General features: G+C 41.0%; 2 protein-coding genes and 1 long non-coding RNA gene across 16 annotated transcripts; 1 reads left to right on the top strand and 2 right to left on the bottom strand.

The window, feature by feature from the left end:
* On the top strand, window positions 2,295-13,041 carry LOC8060558 (ABC transporter G family member 45). The gene is made up of 22 exons (XM_002445716.2): window positions 2,295-2,807; window positions 2,977-3,097; window positions 6,174-6,262; window positions 6,503-6,587; window positions 6,712-6,871; window positions 7,058-7,134; window positions 7,219-7,269; window positions 7,337-7,427; window positions 7,752-8,053; window positions 8,308-8,903; window positions 8,992-9,152; window positions 9,260-9,363; window positions 9,462-9,621; window positions 9,708-9,871; window positions 9,962-10,294; window positions 10,384-10,674; window positions 10,978-11,061; window positions 11,138-11,271; window positions 11,376-11,603; window positions 11,689-11,860; window positions 11,966-12,220; window positions 12,352-13,041. Exons 1-22 carry the CDS (start codon window positions 2,617-2,619, stop codon window positions 12,619-12,621), a joined length of 4,119 nt encoding a protein of 1,372 aa, XP_002445761.2. The 5' UTR covers window positions 2,295-2,616; the 3' UTR covers window positions 12,622-13,041.
* Window positions 5,039-14,203, bottom strand: LOC110436956. Of its 14 annotated transcripts, none has more exons than XR_002454936.1 (8): window positions 13,894-14,203; window positions 13,014-13,104; window positions 12,325-12,682; window positions 11,982-12,201; window positions 10,942-11,153; window positions 8,561-8,622; window positions 6,769-8,433; window positions 5,039-5,290 (listed from the first exon to the last, which is right to left on the bottom strand). It is a non-coding gene; the product is annotated as an uncharacterized LOC110436956 (long non-coding RNA). The 14 variants fall into 14 exon arrangements; XR_002454939.1 differs by having other exon boundaries at window positions 10,942-11,035; XR_002454943.1 differs by lacking the exon at window positions 10,942-11,153 and having other exon boundaries at window positions 6,769-7,397; window positions 8,214-8,433.
* On the bottom strand, window positions 16,891-18,434 carry LOC110436807 (transcription factor PCF2-like). Its single transcript, XM_021464317.1, has one exon. It carries the CDS (start codon window positions 18,291-18,293, stop codon window positions 17,214-17,216), a length of 1,080 nt encoding a protein of 359 aa, XP_021319992.1. The 5' UTR covers window positions 18,294-18,434; the 3' UTR covers window positions 16,891-17,213.

Raw genomic sequence — 25,177 nt, 5'->3', positions numbered from 1 at the left:
TTATTCTTTTTATCTATATTTACTACTTTATGCATATGCCGCAAGATTCGATGTGACAGGAAATCTTGTAAAGTTTTGGGTTTTTGGATGTATCTAAATAGGGCCTAACTACATGCATGCGTGCTGAACAGTGAGAGAACTGTACGTGACGACCGAGATCCAATCCATGGATCCATGTGGCCATACGTACTATGCAATTTGTTATCCCTAACAAAGTGAACAGTGCAAACTACACTAGGGTTGAGTTGGGGGAAACCTCGAAGAAATCCTCTAAGCTCAACCTTTGGACTGAGTCGGACCGTGTGTCTGCGAGAAATTTAAGAAGCATCGATCATAGATTTTGCGCCTCACGATTGACTTGTCTGAAAGCCCACTGATAGTGATGAATGGATGGCCGGTCGATCGGCCTCCATGATCAGTTGACGAAACAACGCTTGTGGCATTTATGCACGCCGGCGGCAGGGCATATCGATGATTGAGCACCGCCGCCGTGCATGTGCATGATGGTCCGAATATGGGCGCAATCTTATTACGCCGTTCGTTGCGGCACTGGGCTCCTCGATTGTGTGTACTACATACACATACATATCGCTTTTTGTACCCATCATCATTATCATCATCATATTAAAGCATAAGAGTAAGACAACTCCATGTCTCTGTTTTTGGCTAACGTGCGTGCTCAGATAAAGACGCTGAAAAAAAAACCCATGTCTTCGATTGGAGACTGTTCGCTGGTGTGAAAAGTCATAGCTAAAAATACTTTTTGCTGATTTATTATGATAGAAAATACTGTTCGCTGATTTATTACGATAGAAAAATATTTTTGGCTGACCAGATAAAGTACGACTGATAAAACAAGTGAACGAGACTTTGACCCATTGGGAGGCCGGGCACCCCGGCGTTTCAGTCCACGTAGACATATCTTGTTGATTCGGTTGTTTATTAAACTATCAGCACTCTTGTAAATTCATGAGAAAACAGGAAAACATGACTTGTGGATTGGAGGCCAATTCACTGACACCAAAGCAATCAAACAAAGCAACGTGAAAAGTTTCAGGAAATCACATCAGGGAAAAGCGACACGATTTCTTGGAGGGGCTCTCTCGGTCGACACATGAGCAATATTAGGCACCACCGCGAGAACGTGCTATCTATCTATATCCTGCATCCATTCTCTTGTGCTATAAGCGTTTGATTTTGTGGACAAAGGGTTCGACGGTGACGCCCTGCTTCCGTGTCCTCTGATTTCTAACTTAGTAGCTCTATTAAAATCCCGCAGGTTGCTACGTTAAAATCACGAAAGCTGAGTCGAGACTGCGACGAATTCGACGGATCTAGCAATTCCGGTATTCAGCAAGTATATACATGCACAGCGCTGTACTGCCATGAAGAACTTTTTTTTAGGGCCACTTTATTCGCTTGGCTGATAAACTATAATTAACGGTTCGTTGATTTGTTATGAGAAACAAAACGCTAGATAGATTTAGTAAGCTCGGCACTATGTTACGTACGAAACAAGCGCGCAGGTGTCGAAGGCTCGAAGCTGCCGTTCGCTGCCTAGACAGACAAGGATGGGTAAATGTGTGAAAGAAAAAGAAATATAGGGAGATTTTTTAAAAAAAAACAATATATAGACATAAACAAAGAGATATGGACCAACGGAGGCACTTAAAAAATTTAGAGATAAAAAAATACAGTTTGAGAGTTGATGGACCTAGCACCTAGGTAACACTCCCTCATCAAAAGTTAATGGACCTCTGACGCATTTTACTCTTTCTCTCTTTTTTCTTTCACAACAGGCACAAGTTTACTATCTTTTTTTTTTATAACAGGCACATGTTTCTGTTCATTCACACACTAAACAAGAATCTACACAATACGCAACAAATGTGCCAAAAAGAGGAGTGTTCAACACCTGATTTCCGCTATTGAGAACTGACACACCAGAAAAAAGACCCTTTCAGAAAGAAAAATGTTAAGTTAAAATTTTAAATTCCAGTTAGCCTATTCCAGGCTCAGGAACTAATCCAAGTTCAATTAGATTTTTTCCCCATGCACTCATTCCCTGATAAGCGTACGTGGCCTAAATAAATTAAAAGAGAATGGAGAGAAGGGATCAGAGAGCAAAGTGGGACAGGTGGTCGGCCGGATCGGAATGTACTCTCCTACATTCATACATGTATACGTCGTTAACCTTTGCAAACTAAAACTCCATCCGCCTTAAAACACCATCCCTCTCCAAAGTCCAAACACCTCGAGTTTTTATCATAAAAAACACATGTGTACACCTTTGCTTCTCCCTCTGGTTTATATATATCCATCTACATTTGCTCTCTCTGGGAATCTGGATATATATGCACCCATGTACATCCAGACATATCGCGATATATGCACGTACGTACGTGAGACACTGCAGATACATACATATACATACGAGCCTATTAGGACAGGAGCAGCAAGTCGATCGATCGTACTGCTAGTAGCAGTAGCTAGAGATAGCAAAGCTTAGCCGTCGTCCGTCGTGACATACCTGCAGCTACCTAGCTAGTTTTCTTTCTTTAATTTCTAGCACGTACGCGCGCTAGCTCGCCGCTCATCGTCGGTGTCGCGCCGCTGATGATGGAGCAGCCGACGACGCTGGCTGCCGTGGAGCTCGCCGGCGGCGGCGGCGGCAGCCGTGAAGACGACGACTGGTACGACGACGTGGCCACGACGGCGGCCGGCCGCGGGAGGTCGACAGAGCCACCGCCGCTCACCCACGACGACAACCGCGGCTTCCTCCGGATGCTGCGCGACAAGAAAGAGAGGTGATGATATCTGATTGTACTGAACAGATCAACTATAATAACATGCTTGCATGCATCGATCAATCAATCTGTCAGTATATTATTATTCTACTAGAAGATCGAGTTGCAATTGCAAGTCCTGATGCATGCATGGTCTCGTACGTCTGAACTGGCATATGGTGGAGAGCAGGCTTGGCGTGGAGGCGCCCAAGGTGGAGGTGCGGTTCGAGAGGCTCACCGTGGAGGCGGACGTCCGCGTCGGCCGCCGCGCCGTCCCGACGCTGCTCAACTGCGCCGTCAACGCCGCCCAGGTAACCAACGAGAACCCCGTCGTCGTCGTCGTCGTCGTGTTCCTTCAATTCCCACACGCCGCCGCCGCGCGCGATGTGTTGTTGTTCTGTTAATTGCTTCGTTCCTTGGCTTTCTTTGTGGCTTTGTCTCTCCTCCTTCCTCCTCTCTGGGTGCATGCATTGCTGCAACCTGCAAGGCATTTTCTTTTCTTTTTTTATTTTTCATTCAAAAAGAGAATTTTCTGCTATTTTATAATTTCGTCACTTGGGGCAAGAGAGAGAGAGATTATAGATAATTAGAGAGAAAAGGGCTGTGGATTTGGTGAGACACGTCGAATGGACTGTCCTATCCTAACACCTTTTGCTCCGATCCGTTTTCCGTTGAGGTGCGTACTGTATAGGTTACGCGGCGCCAACGATCCAGGCTGCAGCAACAAATACGTCCGTGTAGGTTAGATCGAGGCTCTGTGGAAGGAGAATTTCTTGTATGTAATCTCGCTAGCGCAGCCGCTTGTATCATATACCAGTTAAACTTGTTACTAGATCTATGAAAATAATATCAATATTTAATTGTACTCCAAAAATATGTTTATTATAAAACTATATTCCACAATTTGATCTAACATACTCTCGCAATTTCGATTATAAAACGTTTTGGTTTTTTCTAGATATATAGTTTTTGCTATACACTTATACATACACTATGTCTAGACACATAGTAAAAGATAGTATATCTAAAAAAAATAAAAGAAACATCTTGGAGGGGGTACTTATTATATATCTTAAATATTAGTATTTTATTTTTATGTATTTTGTGAAACTTAGGAAACTATGATTTCTTGAATACCCAAAAAGTGAGATGCATACTTCCTCCGTTATTGGTTTAACTGACAAAACTTAGGAAACTATGATTTCTTGAATACCCAAAAAAGTGAGATGCATACTTCCTCCGTTATTGGTTTAACTGTCGCCTACATTTTCGTATGAGTCTAACTTTCTTAAGTAGATTTATGGAAAATATAATATTTATATCCAAATAAGTGTATTATAAAAAAAAGTATATTCAATGATTAATCTAGTGATACTTATTACACACCATAAATATTACTCCTTCCATACTAAACTATAAGACATTCAAAAAAAAAACTTGGAGAGTCAAAACATCTCAAGTTTGATCAAAATTATATGATATGTAATAACATTTCACTAATTAAGTATCATTGGATTTTTTTATTAATTATATTTTTATAGTATATCTATTTGATGTCATAAATGATTGTAATTTTTCATGTAACTTTGATCAAACTTGAGATGCTTTGATTCTCCAAGATTCATGGAATGTCTTAACATTTAAAATGGATGGACTAATGAGGCTCAAAAGATTCGTCTCGCAAATTAGAAGTAAACTGTGTAATTAGTTATTTTTTATCTATATTAAATGCTCCATATATGTGTCAAAAAATTCAATGTAACGGAGAATTTTTAAAATTTTGGGAACTCAAACAAGACCTTACTCAAAGTTAAATATGTTTTAACTCCTCGATACGCAAAAACGATATTTAAAGTGGACAGAGAAAATATTTTTTTTAAGACAGAAGTAGGTAGCAGACAATCAATTCCATCTACTACTGTTGATAAAAACAATAAATTCTGTAAGTTTTAAATTGGACAATATTAAAGCTGCATCGTTCAGAGTCATGGCATATCTATAGTATATATTTCCTGAGATTTAGGACAGAGACAGAAACAGAGTCCGGCAGCCAGCCAGCCAGCTGGGACCGTTGGTAGCAGGTTAGGAGGCCAGCCTTCAACCTTCGAATTCCTATTTCCTCGTAGGAAGCAGCGCATACCACAGAGCACACAACTTGACAGGCAGCCATGACCATGACGAGACCGCCTTTAATGTGAGCTTATCCTATTGGCGGAACTAGCAATTTGATTAAGTAGACCGAACAAATATAATGACACGTCTAAATATGATAAATATATTGTCTCAACAACTTTTTTACATATATAGTTAGTATTTATAATGAAAAAAATCACAACATTGTGATAAAAAATGGGTGAATTGATTTCAACTCCAATATGTGTTGGGGTACTTTTAAAAAAAGTTCTACTGGATTGGGGGGTGCGGGGCACGGCCCATGGTTAACCCCCACCCACCACTGCTGGTCTGCTGCTTCAGTGCTTCTTGGCTTGTTGCTTTCCCCTGCCCTGTGAACAAAGAGAACCCAACACATCTGTTAGATTCCTCATGATTAATGAGGCTCATTCTATGCCCATATATTGGGATAGGGGTTAGAGCATCACTGCATCAGCAGTGACCATGCATCTGTAGAAATGTAGATTGAGATGAAGGGCCAACATGTTAGCTATTCATAACAGGTTTCCCTTTTTTTGTACTTGAAACCTCAAAAGGTTGATGCAAAACTTCATAGGCCATGACCTTAAAGTGTGCATCCTACAGTCGCCCAACGCTAGCTACAGATGGTCACTAACCTGGTTGTGGCAAAAATCCAGCATCGAACTAAACAGCCCATCTCTGTACTATACCTGAACCTCTTTGTGGAGATTCAGTAGTTATGCCAATCCTACCCTAAGCTTATTATCAAGATTATTTTTAACCTATGAAGATTCAGCATATAGACAATAACCATCTTCCATAGTTCCATAGCCTTCAAAGTTTCTTATTAGCTCTTCATTTCTGGATATGGTGTTTATGAAACAAAGCTATCATGTTTCCTCAGTTCAGAAATTCCAGAGCACATGACAAATACATGGATTATGCACAAGCCACAGTGTTATGCAGCAAATATATTTTTTTTTGGACACCTACTAGAGCTGGTAGCATGAACACAACAGCATTACAATAGTACTTATGAAGTCAAATGTATATTATAGTTAAACTGAGAAAGAGGATCGGTAAATCTTCAGACAACCTTGAGTTTAATCCAGAATAAAAAGGATACTGGACCTTGTCATGCTGCTGCGTGCTTTAGCAAGAGCTAAAATACAAGTGTATGTCATGCATATGTTTGTTTTACAAAGTTGGTAAGTCATATTCGAAAAAATATATATTAGTTTATTTTGTTTTCAGGAATTAGCAACGTCTGTTCATATGTGTGTTACAAGGAAAAGACCTATCAGAATCATAAATGAAGTAAGCGGGGTCATTCGACCATCAAGGTAAAATGTCTCCTTATCTTTCACTAGCTGCCAGAGTACAGACATAGATCCCAACAGTTCTATCTTAAACTTAAGTGCTTGATCAAATTTAGTAGAAAGCTTACTAAAATGCACATGTATGAATTTGATAGTCTGTTATTAGTCAACAGTTTGACTTAGGACAAACTTAGATCCCTTATATTTCAGGACAGAGGGAGTAATTTATTAAGATATATTGACTTCCATATCCAATTGTGTCAGGATGACACTCCTTCTAGGAGCACCTGGTTCAGGGAAGACAACTCTCCTAAAAGCGTTGGGAGGAAAATTGGATTCTTCTTTGAAGGTAGACTGAGCTGCCTTCATGCTACCAAAAGTATTTGTCAACAAAAAAAAGGCAAAAACAGACAATAATGTCTAGCATTAACTAACATAAATATATATATTTCCTAAATGGCCAATGTGAATAGTTCAAAGGAAAAGTCATGTACAATGGAGAAGAAATGAATTACTCAACACCACAGTACCTGCGTGCTTATGTTAGCCAGTATGATCTTCACCATGCTGAGATGACAGTAAGAGAGACGATCAACTTCTCTTCCAAGATGCTTGGAACCAATAATGAATTTGGTAAGACATACTCTTGCGTATAGTGAGCTATTCATTTTGAAGATCACTGGAATGTGCTGCAATTTATAACAAGGCAAACACTTGAACTCGAGAAGGAAGAATCTACATAATATTCAAGATAAATCAATTTTTCCATGGCATCTATACTGACACAAAATTCCTATTTGTATGGAATGACAAACTCAGAGATGCTAGGAGAAGCAATAAGAAGAAAAAAGGGTGTCATCAATAAAGTGGACCAAGATCTTGATTCATTCATTAAGGTAGTTCTTCTGTACTACTCCATACTTTGTTTTTGCAAGACTGGATTATGTTTTGTTTAGATACTCAGATATCTCCTCTCTCAGGCCACCACCTTTGGAGAAGGAAGCAACCTCACAACAAACTATATTATCAAGGTAACTTAAACTTGTTTGATTTGCTGTATATCTTGATGATATAATAGTAACAGTTGATTATATGCAGATACTTGGCCTGTCCGAGTGTGCTGATACCCTAGTAGGAGACGAGATGAGAAGAGGAATATCTGGAGGACAAAAGAAAAGAGCCACAGTTGGTAAGCATTCTTATCAAGGCTGATGGTAAAATGATACATATATAGCTATAGGGTTTATGTAGCTGCCACTGGAAGCACACACTTCAATCTGAAACAAAGCCACATTAACTGACATTCCACCACCTTAAGAATGCAAAAGGTTCTTACAAGGGTAGGAATCTTCATGATAATGAAGCATGACTAGCTCTAAAATAGAATGCTTGTAACTGTCAAGTCGGATGGAAGCAACTAACCAGAATATTAGAATAAGGAACAGAGTAAGGAGATACTTAACTGAAACCTAACCTAAGTTGGCATACGTTAAAGTGATGTTATTTAATGCAGGGGAGATGCTAGTTGGTCTAGCAAGATGCTTCTTTATGGATGATATATCAACAGGTCTAGATAGCTCCACGACATTTGAGATCATGAAGTTTCTCCAACAGATGGCCCATTTGATGGATCTCACAATGGTTATTTCCTTGCTGCAACCACCTCCCGAGACATTGGAATTATTTGACGACATTATACTTTTATGTGAGGGGCAAATTGTGTATCATGGTCCTCGAGAAAATGCTACGGACTTCTTTGAAACTATGGGATTCAAATGCCCTGACAGAAAGAATGTAGCCGATTTCCTTCAAGAGGTAATCAACCGTCAAATGTGCCTAACTGCCTATAAGGATTAAGTAATAGCTAAATATAACAGTAATGCCAACTGATAAAAAAATGTATAGTGTTCAAGGATAACTTTGAGATAACTAATACATCAGATCCACAAAATTAAGCAGGCAATAGATGACTTACAATTCTGTGCAGGAAAGTAAAATGTCACTATTCTGCAATACACGTGCTTTTGCAAAATAATGTAACAAGTTCTCTCCAACTGGCCACTGATCAGGTAACCTCTAAGATGGACCAAAAGCAATACTGGGCTGGTGATCAAAATAAGTATCAGTACCATACAATTGAAAAGTTTGCAGAATCCTTCCGCACGTCCTATCTCCCTCTTCTAGTAGAAGACAAACTGTGCAGTTCAAACAATACAGGAAAGAATAAGGTGGTAAAAGTGAATGCGAGTCGCCGAATATCAAGATGGAATATTTTTAAAGCATGCTTTTCAAGGGAAGTACTTCTGCTGAAAAGAAACTCACCGGTCCATATATTCAAGACCATTCAGATAACTGTTATGGCTTTGGTGATCTCCACACTTTTCCTGAGAACAAAAATGAGTCACAATTCTGTACTTGATGCCAACAAGTACATGGGAGCACTGTTTATGGCTGTCGTCATAGTAAACTTCAATGGAATGACTGAAATTGCAATGACAATAAAGCGGCTTCCCACCTTCTACAAGCAAAGAGAGCTACTAGCATTGCCAGGATGGTCACTCCTTTGTTCAGTTTACCTTATTAGCATTCCCATATCACTTGTTGAGACAGGCCTTTGGACAGGCTTAACCTACTATGTGATTGGATATGCACCTTCCCCTATCAGGTACTCATCTCTTGGTACTTATATGCTGAATGACCTCTGGTGTTTCAATAGGCGAAAGTAAGAAAAATATTTACATTGCTTATGGCAGGTTCATCCAGCACTTTCTGGTACTTTTTGCCATGCATCAAATGTCAATGGGCCTGTATCGCTTCTTAGCGGCCATAGGAAGGACACAAGTGATGGCCAATATGCTAGGGACTGCAGCTCTTATTGCAATATACATCCTTGGAGGATTCGTCATATCAAAAGGTTAGATGAATGTACATTAGAATACACCATGAAACATGAGTACATGACATACTCAGTAATAAAAGTTTGTGCAACAAGTTGCTAACCATGTCTGCACACTGAAACAGATGATCTCCAACCATGGTTGCGCTGGGGATATTGGACGTCCCCATTCACCTATGCACAGAATGCGATCGCCCTCAACGAGTTCCATGACAAAAGATGGGCTACTGTAAGCACTAATTTGAACACTTGGAATGATAGCTATATGGTAGTATATCCTTTTTCAAATTAATTACACTAAGGTTCTTGATCTTTTGTTACTGATAGGAATTTTATTATAACGATGCAAACACCGTTGGTGAAGCTATCCTCAAGATCAGAGGGCTGCTCACGGAGTGGCACTGGTACTGGATTTGTGTCACTATTTTATTTGGATACTCGCTGGTCTTCAACATCTTCAGCATATTTGCATTGGAGTTCATGAACTGTATGTATACCAATCTATCACAAACCTCGTAAATATTGAATTTGAATGAAAAATAATTAATTATCTGTCATGTTTACTACTTGCAGCTCCACACAAACATCAAGTTAACATCAAGATCACAAAAGTGAATTATGTGTACCATAGGCAGATGGCTGAAAATGGCAATTCATCAAATGATCAAGTTATCCTCCCATTTCGACCCCTCTCCCTGGTCTTTGATCATATCCACTATTTTGTTGACATGCCTAAGGTAATCTCTTGATCACTAATTAAAATCTTACCCGGTAGCTTCATTAATTCCAATCACATACTGAAGAAAAGAATACAAATATCCCACCAGGAGATCACAAAAAATGGAGTAACAGAGAAAAAGCTTCAGCTCCTGCAAGATGTCAGTGGTGCTTTTAGGCCAGGAGTGCTAACAGCTCTGATGGGGATAACTGGCGCTGGCAAGACAACATTGCTCGATGTATTAGCTGGAAGGAAAACTGGGGGATATATCGAAGGGACTATTAAGATAGCAGGCTACCCTAAGAAGCAGGAGACATTCTCAAGGATCTCAGGTTACTGTGAACAGAGTGACATTCACTCCCCTAATCTCACTGTTTATGAGTCACTAAAATTTTCCGCATGGCTTCGTCTGCCTTCAAATGTTAAACCTCATCAAAGAGATGTATGTGTTTCAACTTCACCCCCTCTTTATCGCTGCTGGAGTCTGGAACCTAGTTCCTGACACAAGATTTATCTTCAAATACATTTCAGATGTTCATCGAAGAAGTCATGAGCCTTGTTGAGCTCAGTGACTTGAAGAATGCCATGGTAGGCATCCCAGGAGCAACTGGCCTGTCAGCCGAGCAGCGGAAAAGACTAACAATAGCTGTGGAGCTGGTGGCCAGTCCCTCCATTATATTCATGGATGAACCAACCACCGGTTTGGATGCTCGTGCTGCAGCTATTGTCATGAGAACAGTACGAAAGACAGTTGACACTGGACGAACTGTTGTCTGCACAATTCATCAACCAAGCATCGAGATATTTGAATCTTTTGATGAGGTATGAGTTATTTCAAATGGTATAAATAGGTACACAAAAATATAGCTACAACAAGGAATAGAGAAACATGATAGTTCAGTGAAGGAGTGGTGTTGTCAAGGCAATTACACAGCTAAAAGAAACATGATTCTTGACAAACTTAAACAACAAACAAATTTGACAAGTGTACAGAAGTAGCATAAAGTTGTAAAATGCAGTCATAACCTAAAGTAGAAAACGATAAAAGAACTACTACATGATAATTAGGTAGAGGCACTATAAAATTACCATTCTGAGTTTCAAATCCAATTTGGCCAATTGCAGCTTCTGCTTATGAAAAGAGGTGGTCAGCTCATATACAATGGTTCGCTAGGTCCACTATCTAGCAACATGATAAAGTATTTCGAGGTAAGATTACCTGAGATGGACATTTATATTTCTAAGATGCAGAGAGAAGAAAATACTGAAAATTACTTTGTAACAGGCCATACCAGGTGTTCCTAAAATAAACAAGGGCCAAAACCCAGCAGCATGGATGTTAGACATCAGTTCACACATAACAGAATATGAAATCGGAGTGGATTATGCAGAAATTTATCGCAACTCCTCCCTATACAGGTACACCCAGTAGTACAGCCATAAAGCTGCAAATTACTTTATTCTAGCTGCTATAAACAATAAGGTGGAAGTGAATCTAATGGAATTTTCGGTGGCACCTGCAGGGAGAACAGGCTTCTAATTGATGAATTGGCGCAACCAGAACCAAACACAGAGGATCTACATTTTCCTCGTGGTTACTGGCAAAACTTTACAACACAATGTGTGGCATGCTTGTGGAAGCAAAGTTGTGCATACTGGAAAAACTCAGAGCACAATGTTGTCCGGTTCATAAACACTTTTGCTGTTTCAATCATGTTTGGAATTGTATTCTGGAAAATTGGCTCAAACATGTAAGCGGATATTATTATCTTTCATGAATATTAAATTAATCTTTATGCCCCAATCAAGATCTAACACAGATTTCGTGTGCAACAGCAAGGATGAGCAAGATGTATTCAACATACTTGGAATCGTATATGGATCGGCACTATTCCTGGGTTTCATGAATTGCAGCATCCTACAGCCAGTGGTGGCAATGGAGAGAGTTGTGCTCTACCGTGAAAAGGCAGCAGGCATGTACTCCACCATGGCATACGCTATCGCTCAGGTACCAATAAACATCAACGATCAACATGTCCTAGGAAAATCCAGTTGTTCCGATCGCAACAACAGGCTTGGCACAGATTATGAACCAAAGGTTTACGTGTTGCAGGTATCGGTGGAACTACCTTACATGTTGGTGCAGGTGCTGATCTTCTCATCGATCGTGTACCCGATGATCGGATTCCAGCTGACGGCGGGCAAATTCTTCTGGTTCTTCCTATACCTGGTGATGAGCTTCATGTACTACACTCTGTACGGGATGATGACGGTGGCTCTGACCCCCAACATTGAGATTGCCATGGGGCTGTCGTTCCTCATCTTCATCTTCTGGAATGTCTTCTCTGGCTTCATCATCGCGAGAGAGGTACAACACCCCACATATGAATTGGTTGAGAAATGGATTGAGTCCATTAGCGAGCTGATGAAATCACCAAACCTAACCAAATGAAACCAAACCAGTCCATGTACCTGATGAGTGAAGTAAAACTGCTGCAGATGATGCCTGTGTGGTGGCGGTGGGTGTACTGGGCCGACCCGGCGGCATGGACAGTTTATGGGCTGATGTTCTCACAGCTCGCAGACCGGACGGAGAAGATCCTGGTGCCGGGGCTCGGGGAGCAGACGGTGCGCGACTTCCTAGAGGGGTACCTGGGCCTGCAGGATCGTTACTTTGAGCTGGTGACCTGCCTCCACCTCGCCATCATTGGCCTCTTCGCCTTCCTCTTCTTCCTCGCCATCAAGCATCTCAATTTTCAGCGCAGGTAGGAAGCCTTGTAGCCTTGCACCACCACCGGCCGCCGCTGCCAGCCAATTTGCTGCGCGATGCCTGCAAGTAATACACGGCTAGGGTCAGACAGTAACCACTTCCTAACAAAACTGTAGAAAAGGCTGGGAAGAAAGGGGCGACCTGTCCCGTTGCAAAAGTGTGCATAGATTACTAGTACAGAGAAATGAATTAGTAGTGAGTAATTAACTGTGTTTATCATGTGAAGGAATACGAGTAGGTTCAAGGGGAGTGCAAATAGTGTAAGGATTAAGATTCAGAAAATGAAAATGTGTTGTTTGTCATTGTTTTAGTTTTTGAATCTTGAGAGATAGATGGAATGGAACTGCTGCAATCGTCAGTTCTGTGTGATGTTTATATGAGCAAGACACACCATACTGATGCTCGATTTCTTCAGATTTCCCTGGCTGTATTATGTGATTGGTCGCGATCATGGTAGCAGGACCTCAGCATCAGTGCTCTTTCTAGAGAAAAGAAAACGAACACATCAGGTTTAGATTCAGGCGAAATTCACCAAGTCTGTTCAATCAAAAAAAAAAATTGGGTGTGTAAGCATCTCCAACAAACGCCAAAAAACATACTCCCCAAAAACTGGTTCTGGAACCTTGACAAAATGAATTGCGAGGGAAAAAGCACCCTGCCACCAATACTGTGCCTTTTGCTAATCAACATTACAACTGCATATGATTGACTCAAAAGTTATCTGAATAGTTTTTAACATCGAGTTGCGACAAAGCAACTCAGTAGCTATCATCGAACCTATTAGGATTATAATAATCGTAATAGAACCTTAACTTATTTCATCCAACAAGTATTCAAATATAAATCTTGAGCTAATAACCTGGAGTTATTTTAATGCTTTAACTAATAACAACTTTATTAGAAAAAAACATACAAAAATAAGTACATAACACAATGGTAAGGTTCAGAGGCAACCTAAACCTTATCTCTGAACCTGAACATGTATTACAACCAGATGTTCAGAACATTTCAGAAGTAAATAAAGAAATATAAACATCACAACAAATATTCAGACTTTGGGATATGAGCAGAATTTGGGGAGAGATGCTAGTGATGTCATAGATGTCCATTAACATCAAATCGTCCTGAAAAATAACTCATACATGTGATGGCTATTTCTTATCTGTTTCTTGTCGATACAACTTGCTTGCCGTGCTGTGTTGTCCAGATTGCTTTTATCATTCGATAGTGGAATTTTCGACAAATAGCTAGTGTGCATATCGGTACCTTACCGAGGACTTGTACCGAGGTCGCCGCGGGTGAAGTTAATGGTGGCGGCGGCAAATCGATGGGGCCGCGGCGGCAAGGCTCGCGGCCATGCGCCGGCGTCGCCTGCGACTGCGAGGCGGTCGAACGGGAGGGGAGGGAGCGCACGGCGCGTGCCATCGTCGCCTGTGGGTGCTTCGCGAATAGGGCGGAGAGAGGGCGGCGGATGGCGCGAGCCGCGATTGGGCGAGGAGAGAGGGTAGCGACGACGCGGAGGTCCAACGGTGCCGGCGTGAGGTGAGGGGGAAGAAGGGAGAAGAGAGTGAAAAAAAAGTCCTCGTGTCATACTCTATCAAATTAGAATAGAATCACCTTATTTCACTTTACCCCTTCAGTTTGTGTTTTAAGGGCCTCATGGAACGTAAAATGCAAAAATACCAATTATTTTCAAATGATAAAATGCAAAATTCTAAACTTTTTATGGACGTGTTTAGTTTCATCTAAAATGCTAAATTTTTTAAGGTCCAAAATACATGAAGCTGCTTTTTTATGTTTTTTTTTTGGGCTCTTGAGGTCAAATACAAAATAGCAACCATATCGCTAAAAAACGTTAAAGGGCTAGACTTTGAAAAGACTTTTACAACAGTGGCAAGACTGGAAACAATTCGGACGCTTGCAGCCTTTGTTGATTCAATTCGAATGCTTCCGGCCTTTGTCACATATCATGACTTCAAGATATGATAAAAATCCAATCACTAGGACCAACAGGTGTGATAAATACACAAACCGACAGTCTGGTGTGTAGTGAAGAATGAACACAGAATAATTGTTTGGCTTGTATTGTGTTATTTTTTTTTAAAAAAAATTCTTAATACCATGACCAAAATAAATTTTGGGTCATGCCATCTTTTTCATAACAAGTGGTAGGTTTTATAACAAGAAGCAAATGTGATAGATGAGACCAATGGTGACAAGTAGGGATATTCGTCAGTGGTAGGTTTTATAACAAGAAGCTGCTAATGGACTCAATCCATTTCTCAACCAATTCACAAGAGTGGTAGGTTTTATAACAATAAGTTGGACGAATTCGTTTAGGGTCCTCAATATTCGTTTAGGGATATTCGTCCAACTTATTTTATCTTCATCCGATTTTAAAATGAGTATTTAGGACCCTAAACGAATTCAAATGAAAAACTGTAAAGTTTTATAACTTTTCGAGATCTACAACTTTGGTTTGATCATTTCTCCTTCCAAGAAGAATTTGAATTTTAAATGTGAGAAATTCAAACGTAATTTTTCATGAATAGATGATTTTAAATAAAAAAACTCTAAACTACAAAGTTTTATAATTTTTTGAGATCTACAACTTTTGTTTTGGTCGTTTCTCCATCCGAGGTCATTTCAAAATTTCAAATTTGAAGTGAGAGAAAATTCTAACATAAATTTCCTTGGATAGAGGATTTCAAATGTAAAAGTTGTCAATCACAAAGTTATGTAACTTTTCGAGATCTATAACTTTCATTTTGGTCGCTTCTCCGTCCGAAGTCATTTGAAAATTCAAATTTCAAATGTGATAAATTCAAACATAATTATATAGTCGTTTCTCCGTCCGAGATCATTTGAAAACTTGGAATAATACATAATTTTACTGTTCAGCGTCCATTTTTAGAGACGGTTCTAGATCCAGCCGCCTCTAGAAATTAACATGTAGGGGTGGTTAGATTTATAGTTGTCTTTACAAAGAATTATAACTTTAATTTTGGTCATTTCTCCCTAGCTCCAAAATCATTTGAAAACTTCAAATTTAAATACATAATTTAATTGTTCAAGATCCATTTTAGAGGCTACTACATCTACCACTGCTGGCTCGTAGCTTGAACGGCAATGACATATCAATGCCAGGTGGTGATTTTAGTCGGCAGCGTGATAGGGTGGCATCACTGCTGGGTCATTAGCTTTTCGCTAATTTTTCTGGATCCTCGCCTCAACATCTGGCTCCAGCACACCCAGCAGTGATGCTCTGATATTGATTGTGTGTTCTGGCATAGTGAAATCTAGCATTCCTTATGCGAAAGAGGTGGACGAACGACTGCTTTAACATTAAGTTCTTACCCTAGTCAAGAATGAGGTGTGGATTTCAACCACTATGGCTGGCATCATGCATGGTGCGGAGTAGATCAATTCTATTTGGAACTAATAAGTAACGTACTATAACAAATTTAGGGACCTAGATAACACACCGCGAGACTTATAAATAAAATAAGACTTCAAAAGCTTAGGATCTAGGTGACGAACAAAGACAATTTTGAGAACTAAAAATGTATTTTAGAAGTTTGTAGACGTGGATGATATATACTCCAGAACAAGTCTGGGACCATATATATAATATGTGTCTGGTTATATATATCCATCTACATTTGCTCTAGGGTATGCACGCACACATACAGTCGACATCAAATGCAAGTACATGACATATACACAAAACTGTGCTGATGTGCCGACAGCATGATGCGCTTATAAGGACAGCAGCAAGTAGATGGCTCTCGAGAAAGTTTCTCTTGCTAGGGCGCGCGCTAGCTTATCGGTATGAGGCAGTGATGGAGTACAGGGAGGTGGAGCTCATCGGCGGCGGCCATGAAAACGACGACGGGTACGTGGCCACGAAGACCGGGAGGAGGGAGCCCCCCCCCCCCCCCCCCCCCCCCGCACGGTCCGCGAGGGCGCGCTTTGACCCACCACCACATCGCTTTGCGCCCGGGGCCCGCGCCCCCCACCGCACCCGGAACCACCGGCTCCAGGCCCCACACGCCGGAGCCAAAGAAAAGCAACCCACCCCCGCCGGCCCCCACCTCCGGCCGTGTGCGTTAAATTTTGCCACCACGTACGCACGTGCTTGCCGCTCCGCCTCGCCTCCCATCCCTAGCAACTAGCACTAGCAGTGGCAGAGTCGACGAGTCCTAAAACCCATCCCTCCTCGATGCTCAATTCAATCAAGCTTAGCAGCAAACAAAAATGGCGACACAGTACAAAAACGTGTAGTATTAGATTAGCAAAAGGTCGTTAATTAACTCAATAATAACAAATCAGCTGCTCAATTTCATTTGCATTACACGCTGCTTCTACTACCTCTTTTTATCATCTTCTTCTTCTCCCTACCACTAAACACTGGGGGGTCACTGAACGTGAGCTGCTACGACAGAAAGCATCATGTAGTTCATCATAAGGAGGATTGCAAAAGGGGGAGAAAAAAGGGGGAGAGATTAAAATTAGAGCAAAAGGAACCTAAGCTTTGGGGGGGGGGGGGGGGGGGGTTGGACTTTCTGGGCGGGCGTACGGTGTGGCGTGTTTACTCTTCTGGGCTGGAGTCGGACACCGGCTCGTCGTCGTCGTCGTCATCGTCCTCCTCCGGATGGTCGCGCTGCTGCTCGTGGGACTGCTGCAGGTGCAGCTGCTCCGAGTTGCTGTTGTGAGACATGCTGGAGATGGGCTGATGCTGCTGCTGATGATGGAAGTCCGCGACGTTCACCGCCGCGGGGAACACGGCGGTCTGCGCGCCACCGATGTTGATGAGCTGCGGCGCGGACTGGATGGCCCAGAACTGCGTGGGCTGGGTGCCCGCGACGCCACCCGCCGCGGCGCCAGGCTGGGGCACCATCCACACGGCGGTGGCCTGCGGGATCATGCGGTTCCCGCCGCCACCGCCGGGGCTGCCAGTCGCAGGGACCGCGAAGACCGGGACGAGTCCTTGAGGGGCGCCCGACGCGGTGATGGGGGCGAGGCCGCTCGGCACCGAGATGGCCGCTCCGCCGGTGCCCTGCAGGAGTGGGTCAGCGATGACCGGGTAGTAGGCCGCCGCGGGCGCAGCGGTGGCGAGCGGGGACGCGCCGGCCGCGGCCCGCGTGGGCTGCAGCTTCCGTCGGCGCTTGGCGGCGGACGCCTCGTCGCCGTCGACCACGGTGGTGAGCGACGAGGGGCTGGAGGACGAGGACGACTGCGTGGGGATGCGGAGCACGCCGTCGACCGTGGTCGCGATCGCGGGGACCGTGCCGGTGCCCGTGGCGGCGATGATGGCGGGCTCCGACTGCTGGAGCAGCCACCGGATGGTCTCGCCGTCCGACTTGTGCCCTAGCTCCCGCGTGAGCTGGAAGATCCTGGCCGCGCACGCCGCGGGCATGCGGATCCGCCGCCCCCGGCCTTCCACCTTGGTGTGCCGGTCGCGGTTCCGCGGCGGCGGCTTGCTCCGCACCATGGCCATCCCGCCGAAGAACTCCACCGGCTCAGGCTTCGGCACCATGAACCCGTGCATGGGGATCGCGCCCATCGCCATCCCCGCTGCCGCTGTCGCCGTCGCGACGCCGCCCGCCGCGTGGTGTTGCCGCGCGCCGTCCCCCTCCTCCGCCCTGTTGTCCTGCGCCTGCGCCTCCATGGCGCGAATCGAAACGAGCCGGGGGGGCGGGGAGAGATTGGATTTTTCTTGTAACCGCGCTCGCTGTGGCTCGCTCGCTCGTCCCTCTCCTTCCGCGTGGGAGCGCGGGGAGAGGTGGGGCTCGCCTGGGACGGTTGTTTACTTGGCTCGCCGCCTCGGGCGAGAGAGCTAGATTTATCAGGCGGTGTCACTTGGCGGTGGGACCATGACGCCCGGGGCCACCGCCCAACCGGGGCACGCCGTGGGACCCGGCTGACCTGTACCGGGGCCCGCCGCATTAATCTGCGCGCCTCGGGCGCGCATCCGACGGCCCAGGAAGCGTTGTCGTTTGCCCCCACCTTGCTGACGCGCGGGCCCGCCGCGTGGCCCCCACGCATGATGGTCAAATTTGCAGCGCATTCATGGTTAATTAAGGTGTATTATGGGAGCGGCCATTCGGATTAGGGCAAGCATTAGCATGCGCATGCCCTTAAGATTCGCATCCGTGCGTGACTCGTGACCTCCCAGCCACCCCCAAGCTTTTCTGACAGGTTGGACCAGTGCTACAATTACGAAAAAAAATATATAGATGACAGGTGGCCCCGGCGCGGTGTAAGTGGGGCTGTGGTGGTGGAGGAGGGGTCCATGGGAGGAGGGACCGGAAATTCCGGGACACGCGTCGTGGGAAGAGCGGAGGTTACGGCTCGTGTAGCGTGTACTGGACTCTGCGCACCGGGAGCAAGGGATCCGGAGCGGGACCCGGAGGGGTCGCTGGGCCCCGGATTGGCCCAGCTGGATCCAACGCGATAACTGGGGACCACCTGCCTGTAAGCAAGATCTGGGCCCATCCGTCCAGGATATCGCGCGGGATCCACTGTGCAGTGGTAATCGCGTGCCTTGATGAGTGATGAGCTTTGGGAGAATATACTCGTATTTGCTTGTTTATGTCTTTTTCAAGATAAATTCTCCCTTTTTTGAATTATTAATTGTCATTCTAGGTTTTGCTCTCAATCAAATATTTCTTTCATTGTGAATCTTAAAATGCAACTTTATGATGTTTTTTAACGACTAACAAGAGAGCTACAGCCTACAGCAGTCGATTATATGAATCTTTAGAAATTGGTTGATGTCAAAGATAAAGATGTTTAACTTAGATAAAGCTAGGATGATACTAAATGGATGGAGTAACTATCTTTAAATTTTTTATGGACATATCTTAATGGAAAAAGTCTATATAACCACCTCAACTATACAAGATGGACTACTTCATCCACCGAACTATACAACTGGATTTTCTAACCTCTGAACTTTTGAAAACCAATTAAATAACTTTTCGAGCGGTTTTATATTGTGGCTTTACTATAGTGCCGATGATTTTGTTCTTTTTTATTTATTTCTGTTGAATCTTTAAAAAATTATAGTTAATCATAGAAAAATCATAAAATGAAAAATCTAATTTTGTGAGACTTTACATAAGTAGATCTACATAGTGAACAATAATATGGTATGCTTTAGTACATAGTTTTTATTATAGCTTTAGATTTATGTTTTTCTTTAATTAATTAAAATAATTCATAGATCTAAAGCTACTACAAAAAATTATATTGAAGCATACCATGTTATATGTTTTATTAAGAGGGCATTGGCAGGGTACAAACTACCAGTATCAACGTCTAACTGCTGGAATTATGAATTGAGATTTAATTATAGGAAGAGAGATAGAGTTCTTTTTTCATCGAAAAAAGAATTATATTATATAAAGTTGCTACATCAACACGTTACAAAACACAATAGATTACACAAATATCAAGAAACTGATTATTATTTACTCCCTCCATCCCAAATTGTAAGTCATTCCAAGAATCTTGGAAAGTCAAAGCATTTTCACGTTTGACCAAAATTATAGAGAGAAATACTAAGATTTATAACGTAAAGTGAATATACTATGAAAATATAATTAAGGAAGAATCTAATGATATTTAGTTGGTATCATAATAATTATTATTTTATCATATAAATTTGGTCAAACTTAGAAAAGTTTGACTCTCCAAGATTCTTGGAATGACTTACAATTTGGAATGGAGGGAGTAAAATATATACTCATGCTGTGAATAGCTCCAGATTTTAAGACCAAACTTGTACGACGCTTTGCATTATGGATGACCACACAGGCAAACACTCAGCAAAAGCCATGACAGCAGATGCCCTACGAACGACAACCAACATTCATATAGGCAGAGTTGGAAATTTCTTCTTTTTGGGTTCTTCTTTCTTCTTCTTTTTGTCATCGAAGAATAAGAAAGACTGATCTGAAACTTATTCTTCCTAGTTCTTCGTCATGGCCAGATCTAACCATAATAAAATAGAGAAGAATCTAGAGAATTTTCTGCCATGGTGGTGACACCATCTATGCCTTGATGTTGTCGTCCGGAAATAAAAGTCTTCATGACGTTATACCGGTGAGGATGTTGACGCCATAGTTATCGCTCTCATTTTCAACAGCGCCACCATGGAGAAAATGATTCCACCCCGCCCTCTCACCATCGTGAGAAAGGAGGAGAAGATAAATTCCAAAACAAAAAACTTAAGAAACACTAACCTAAGGACTCGATCAACTGAAAAAACTTATAAAAATGATGAATCCTCACTCCCTCTGGCGTCTGATGATAACAGTGTGGTGTCACAATTCCCCCGAGATAGAGTTATATTATGGAACCTATAATAATAAACAAAAACAACGGTTCCTCCATTAGGTCTACATATGAGACCCTGTTGCTTGTTAAATTTATCGCCTATGACATATAATGTTTGAACATATGCATGAAGTATTAAATATAAACTATTTATGAAATTAAAAACACAGCTAGAGAATAATTTGCGAGACGAATCTTTTAGACCTAATTAGTTCATTATTAGACACTAATTTCCAAATAGAACGAAAATGCTACAGTATTGTTAAACTTTACACCTCCAACCAAACAGCCTAGGTCCCTCAGCAATTAAAACTTTTGCCTTAGTATTAGTGAAATAAGGCATATACAAGTAGTGTTGCTGAACAATAAAACGACAACCTTACAAAAAATCAATCTTCATATAATTATCACCTTTAAAGTAAGATAAATTATTACTCATAGATGGTTAGCCTTCTTATCTTGGTTCATCCATAACATATGCGGTCTTACCCAACACTAGATGCTTGACACTAGACCTCTCAAATTAGACTATCTCCAACAATTACATCCAAAATATAAGACCCATTCAATATTTAGGTAATGCTACAGACAAAGGGTTCAATACTCATTCGACATATTCTCTAATAAGACCTAAAAGAATTCGTTTCTGCAATTGGTCTTCCGTATAGTTTTCTGTTGGAGTCTGATTCGGGATCTCCTACAGTCCTACTACCCATTTTCAATTTGAGTGTCGAGATAGGTCTCTTGTTGGAGACAATCTCACAAAAGCATTGTTTAGCTGTTTGGATGAACATAGCTAAACACTTGTAACGTTTAAATGGCCCATACGACACTTAAAAATAACAATGGATACATAATTTATATGTATAGATGGTTTTAATTTAGGACAACCATGAAAAAAACCTCAGTGGTTTTTCGGTTCATGACTATTGTTGTAGATATTCATGTTAAACTGCAAATGGTATAGCTTGTGTGATTGTTCATTGATCGTTACTACTATCTAGAGGCTCTTCTGAGTTCTGAACAAATACCACGTGGGCACAAGCTTGCCTGTCTGACGAGTTGCGCTTATGTTAGGCCTTATTTAGATTTTGGGCGAAAAGTTTTTAGGTACTACAATATTTTCGTTTGTATTTACCAATTATTGTCCAATTATAAATTAATTAGGTTGAAAAAAATTTATCTTGCAAATTACAAATAAACTATATAATTAGTTATTTTTATTTATATTTATTCTACATCTTTTGCCAAGTATGTCTAGGCCTTATTTAGTTCTAATTTTTTATTGCAAAACGAACACTATAGTACTTTCATTTATATTTGACAAAAACTAGACTAAAAAAATTTGCCTTGTAAATTATAGGCAAACTACATAATTAGTTTTTTTATTTATATTTAATGATTTATACATGTGACACAAGATTCGATGTGATTTAAAATCTGAAAAACTTTACAATTTTTTTTGGAAATTAAACAAGGCCCTAGTGGGCTTTTTCTGAGCTTCAACCTTCAACATCCCAGCTCAGCCCATTCGAGCAAATGGGCTGCTTGTTTTTTTGCCAAAATTGTTCGAGTTCGGCAGGGGTGCAGTGGATATCAGACTGACACATCGTTCTGGCATTGTCGCTCATCACAGCTCACTGCTCACGTGCCGGAATCGCGCAAGCCAGAAATCCAACAGGGATGTGGTGACCGGTAACGACGGTAACTACGGGCTCGTTTACTTCTAAAATTTTTGATAAAATAAGTATTATAGCACTTTTATTTGTATTTAATAAATATTTTCTAATTATGAACTAATTATATTTAAAAGATGCGTTTCGCAAATTATAAATAAACTGTATAATTAATTATTTAATGCTCCATGTATCCATGTGTCGCAAGATTTGATGTGACAGAAATTTTGAAAAATTTATGTAATTTTTTATGAACTAAGACCTTGTTTAGTTCACTCTAAAAACAAAAAAAATTTCAAGATTCCTAGTTATATTGAATCTTGCAACAGATGCATGAAGCATTAAATATAGACTAATCACACAATTTGTGTGTAAATCGCGAGATGAATCTTTTGAGCCTAGTTAGTCTATGATTATACAATAATTTCTAAATAAAAACGAAAATACTACAATATTCAAAACTAAAAAATTTTGGAAACCGAACGAGGCCTAAACAAGAGGCATACACATCATCCGTTCCTCCGTCGATAAAAAGCGTCGCTATAAGGCCTTGTTCATTAAAGTGTTTGAACACTGAGTACATTTATAATTATAGCAATTAGTATTTAATCAAAGATTAATTAGATTTTTAAGATTTATCTCACAAAATATATACAAACTGTATGATTAGTTATTTTTTAATCTATATTTAATGCTCCATATATGTGTCTAAATATTCAATATGATGGGATAAAAAGTTTTTGGATGGAAACCAAAGAGGAATTCATACTAGAAGTTCAAATTTAAACTACGACAATAACTTTATTCATATACAAGATAATGATTTCTTTAAATACGAATTCTTTATTTTTTTATCATTTCAAATTTTAAATAAGAGTACTCCCTCGATCCCTTAGAAAATGTGAATCTCACTTCTCGAGTCAAATATTCTTAAGTTTGATTACTTCTATATAAAAAATAGCATTAACATTTGTACATTATGAAATATATTATCATTAATCTAGCTATACTAATTATGTGTCATAACTATTGTTTTTTTGTATATTTAGTCGAATTGAGATTGATTGACTCCTAAAAAAGCAAGATTTGCATTTTTTTTAGGATTGAGAGAGTAGCATATAAGTTTCCTGTTGAATCACACACCCTGCTTAGTTCCACCAGCGCAAAATGTTAGCTGCATTTAAGGAAATTGTTTGATAATATAGTGATATGTACTTAGGCGTGGAGCTTTGTGGAGGTGAATTTGGGCCCTTGCCTTCTACCTTTGAAAAGATTTGAATGCCTTGTATAGTAAGTTCAGGCAAAAAATAGGCCAGATCCTCATCAAGTATGGAGCCTCATGGAGATGGAACTATCCCTTCGTCCCCTATTTGCTAAAAAGATTTAAACGACTTCAGATGATAGCAGATGATTCTTAGCCAGGACTGGAACCACATAGACCTATGTAAATCATTTTATTGATTCTCTTCTATGACATCTTAGCAAATCGGTGTTTTCATAGCTACGCAGAGGGCTTCCTTCCTCATTCTCTCTTCCCCGCCTAGGCCCTGTTTAGATTGAGAATGAAAATTTTTTGAGTGTCACGTCGGATGTGTCGGAAGGATGTCGGGAAGGGTTTTCAGAAACTAATAAAAAAATAAATTACATAGCTCGTCAGAAAACTACATGACAAATCTATTAAGTATAATTAATCTATCATTAGCACATGTGGGTTACTGTAGCACTTAAGGCTAATCATGGAGTAACTAGGCTTAAAAGATTCGTCTCGTGATTTTTAACCAAACTGTGTAATTAGTTTATTTTTTTATCTACATTTAATGTTCCATGCATGTGTCCAAAGATTCGATGGGATGGATGAAAAATTTTTGGGTGAGTAACTAAACAGGGCCTAAATTGTGGGAAAAAATTGCGTGCGGACCATCTGTATGTGGCACGGTGCAGACGCAGAGCGTATTTTGACAAGTGGATCAGCTAAAACATCATGCATCACTACCATGTTGGTTCCTAATTCTCTATGACATGGCGCAACTTGATTGGAAGTCCGTATTGTTGCTGGTGTGGACGGTCCGTACGTAATTTTTTCCCCTAAATTTTAGTTCACCCTCTGTTATTGTGTGTGCTGTCAAGAAATAGCGTTAGCGATAGATATCTAATGCGTACTTTAAAAAAAAAGGGTTGAAATAAATTATTTAGTTTAAAACAAAGAGGGACTTTACATTTTCAACGGGTTCATCCTCACGAACAACCAAGTCAGTCCGCATGAGATGGTAAAAGTTTTTGTGTAGTTTTGCTTTGAGGCTCCATCACAAAGGTGTTGACTTGTTGAGGGATGAAGTTGGTCAACGGGAAAACCGATTTTAGTAAGGTATTGTGTGGCCCAGCTCAGTTTTATTAGTGAAGTTACTTTTCTAGAAAAAAAAACTTCATGATCTATTTTTTTAGATAAAACTAAGTTGTTTCAAAAAAGTTGTTTGGCAAAACAGTTTCATCAACAGCTTCATGTATAGATGAAAGAGAGAAACTGAGAGAGAGTTAG

The sequence above is a fragment of the Sorghum bicolor genome, chromosome 7 (genome assembly GCF_000003195.3).
Source record: "Sorghum bicolor cultivar BTx623 chromosome 7, Sorghum_bicolor_NCBIv3, whole genome shotgun sequence".
Taxonomy (NCBI): Eukaryota; Viridiplantae; Streptophyta; class Magnoliopsida; order Poales; family Poaceae; genus Sorghum; species Sorghum bicolor.
This window is presented reverse-complemented; position numbering and strand designations above follow the sequence as displayed.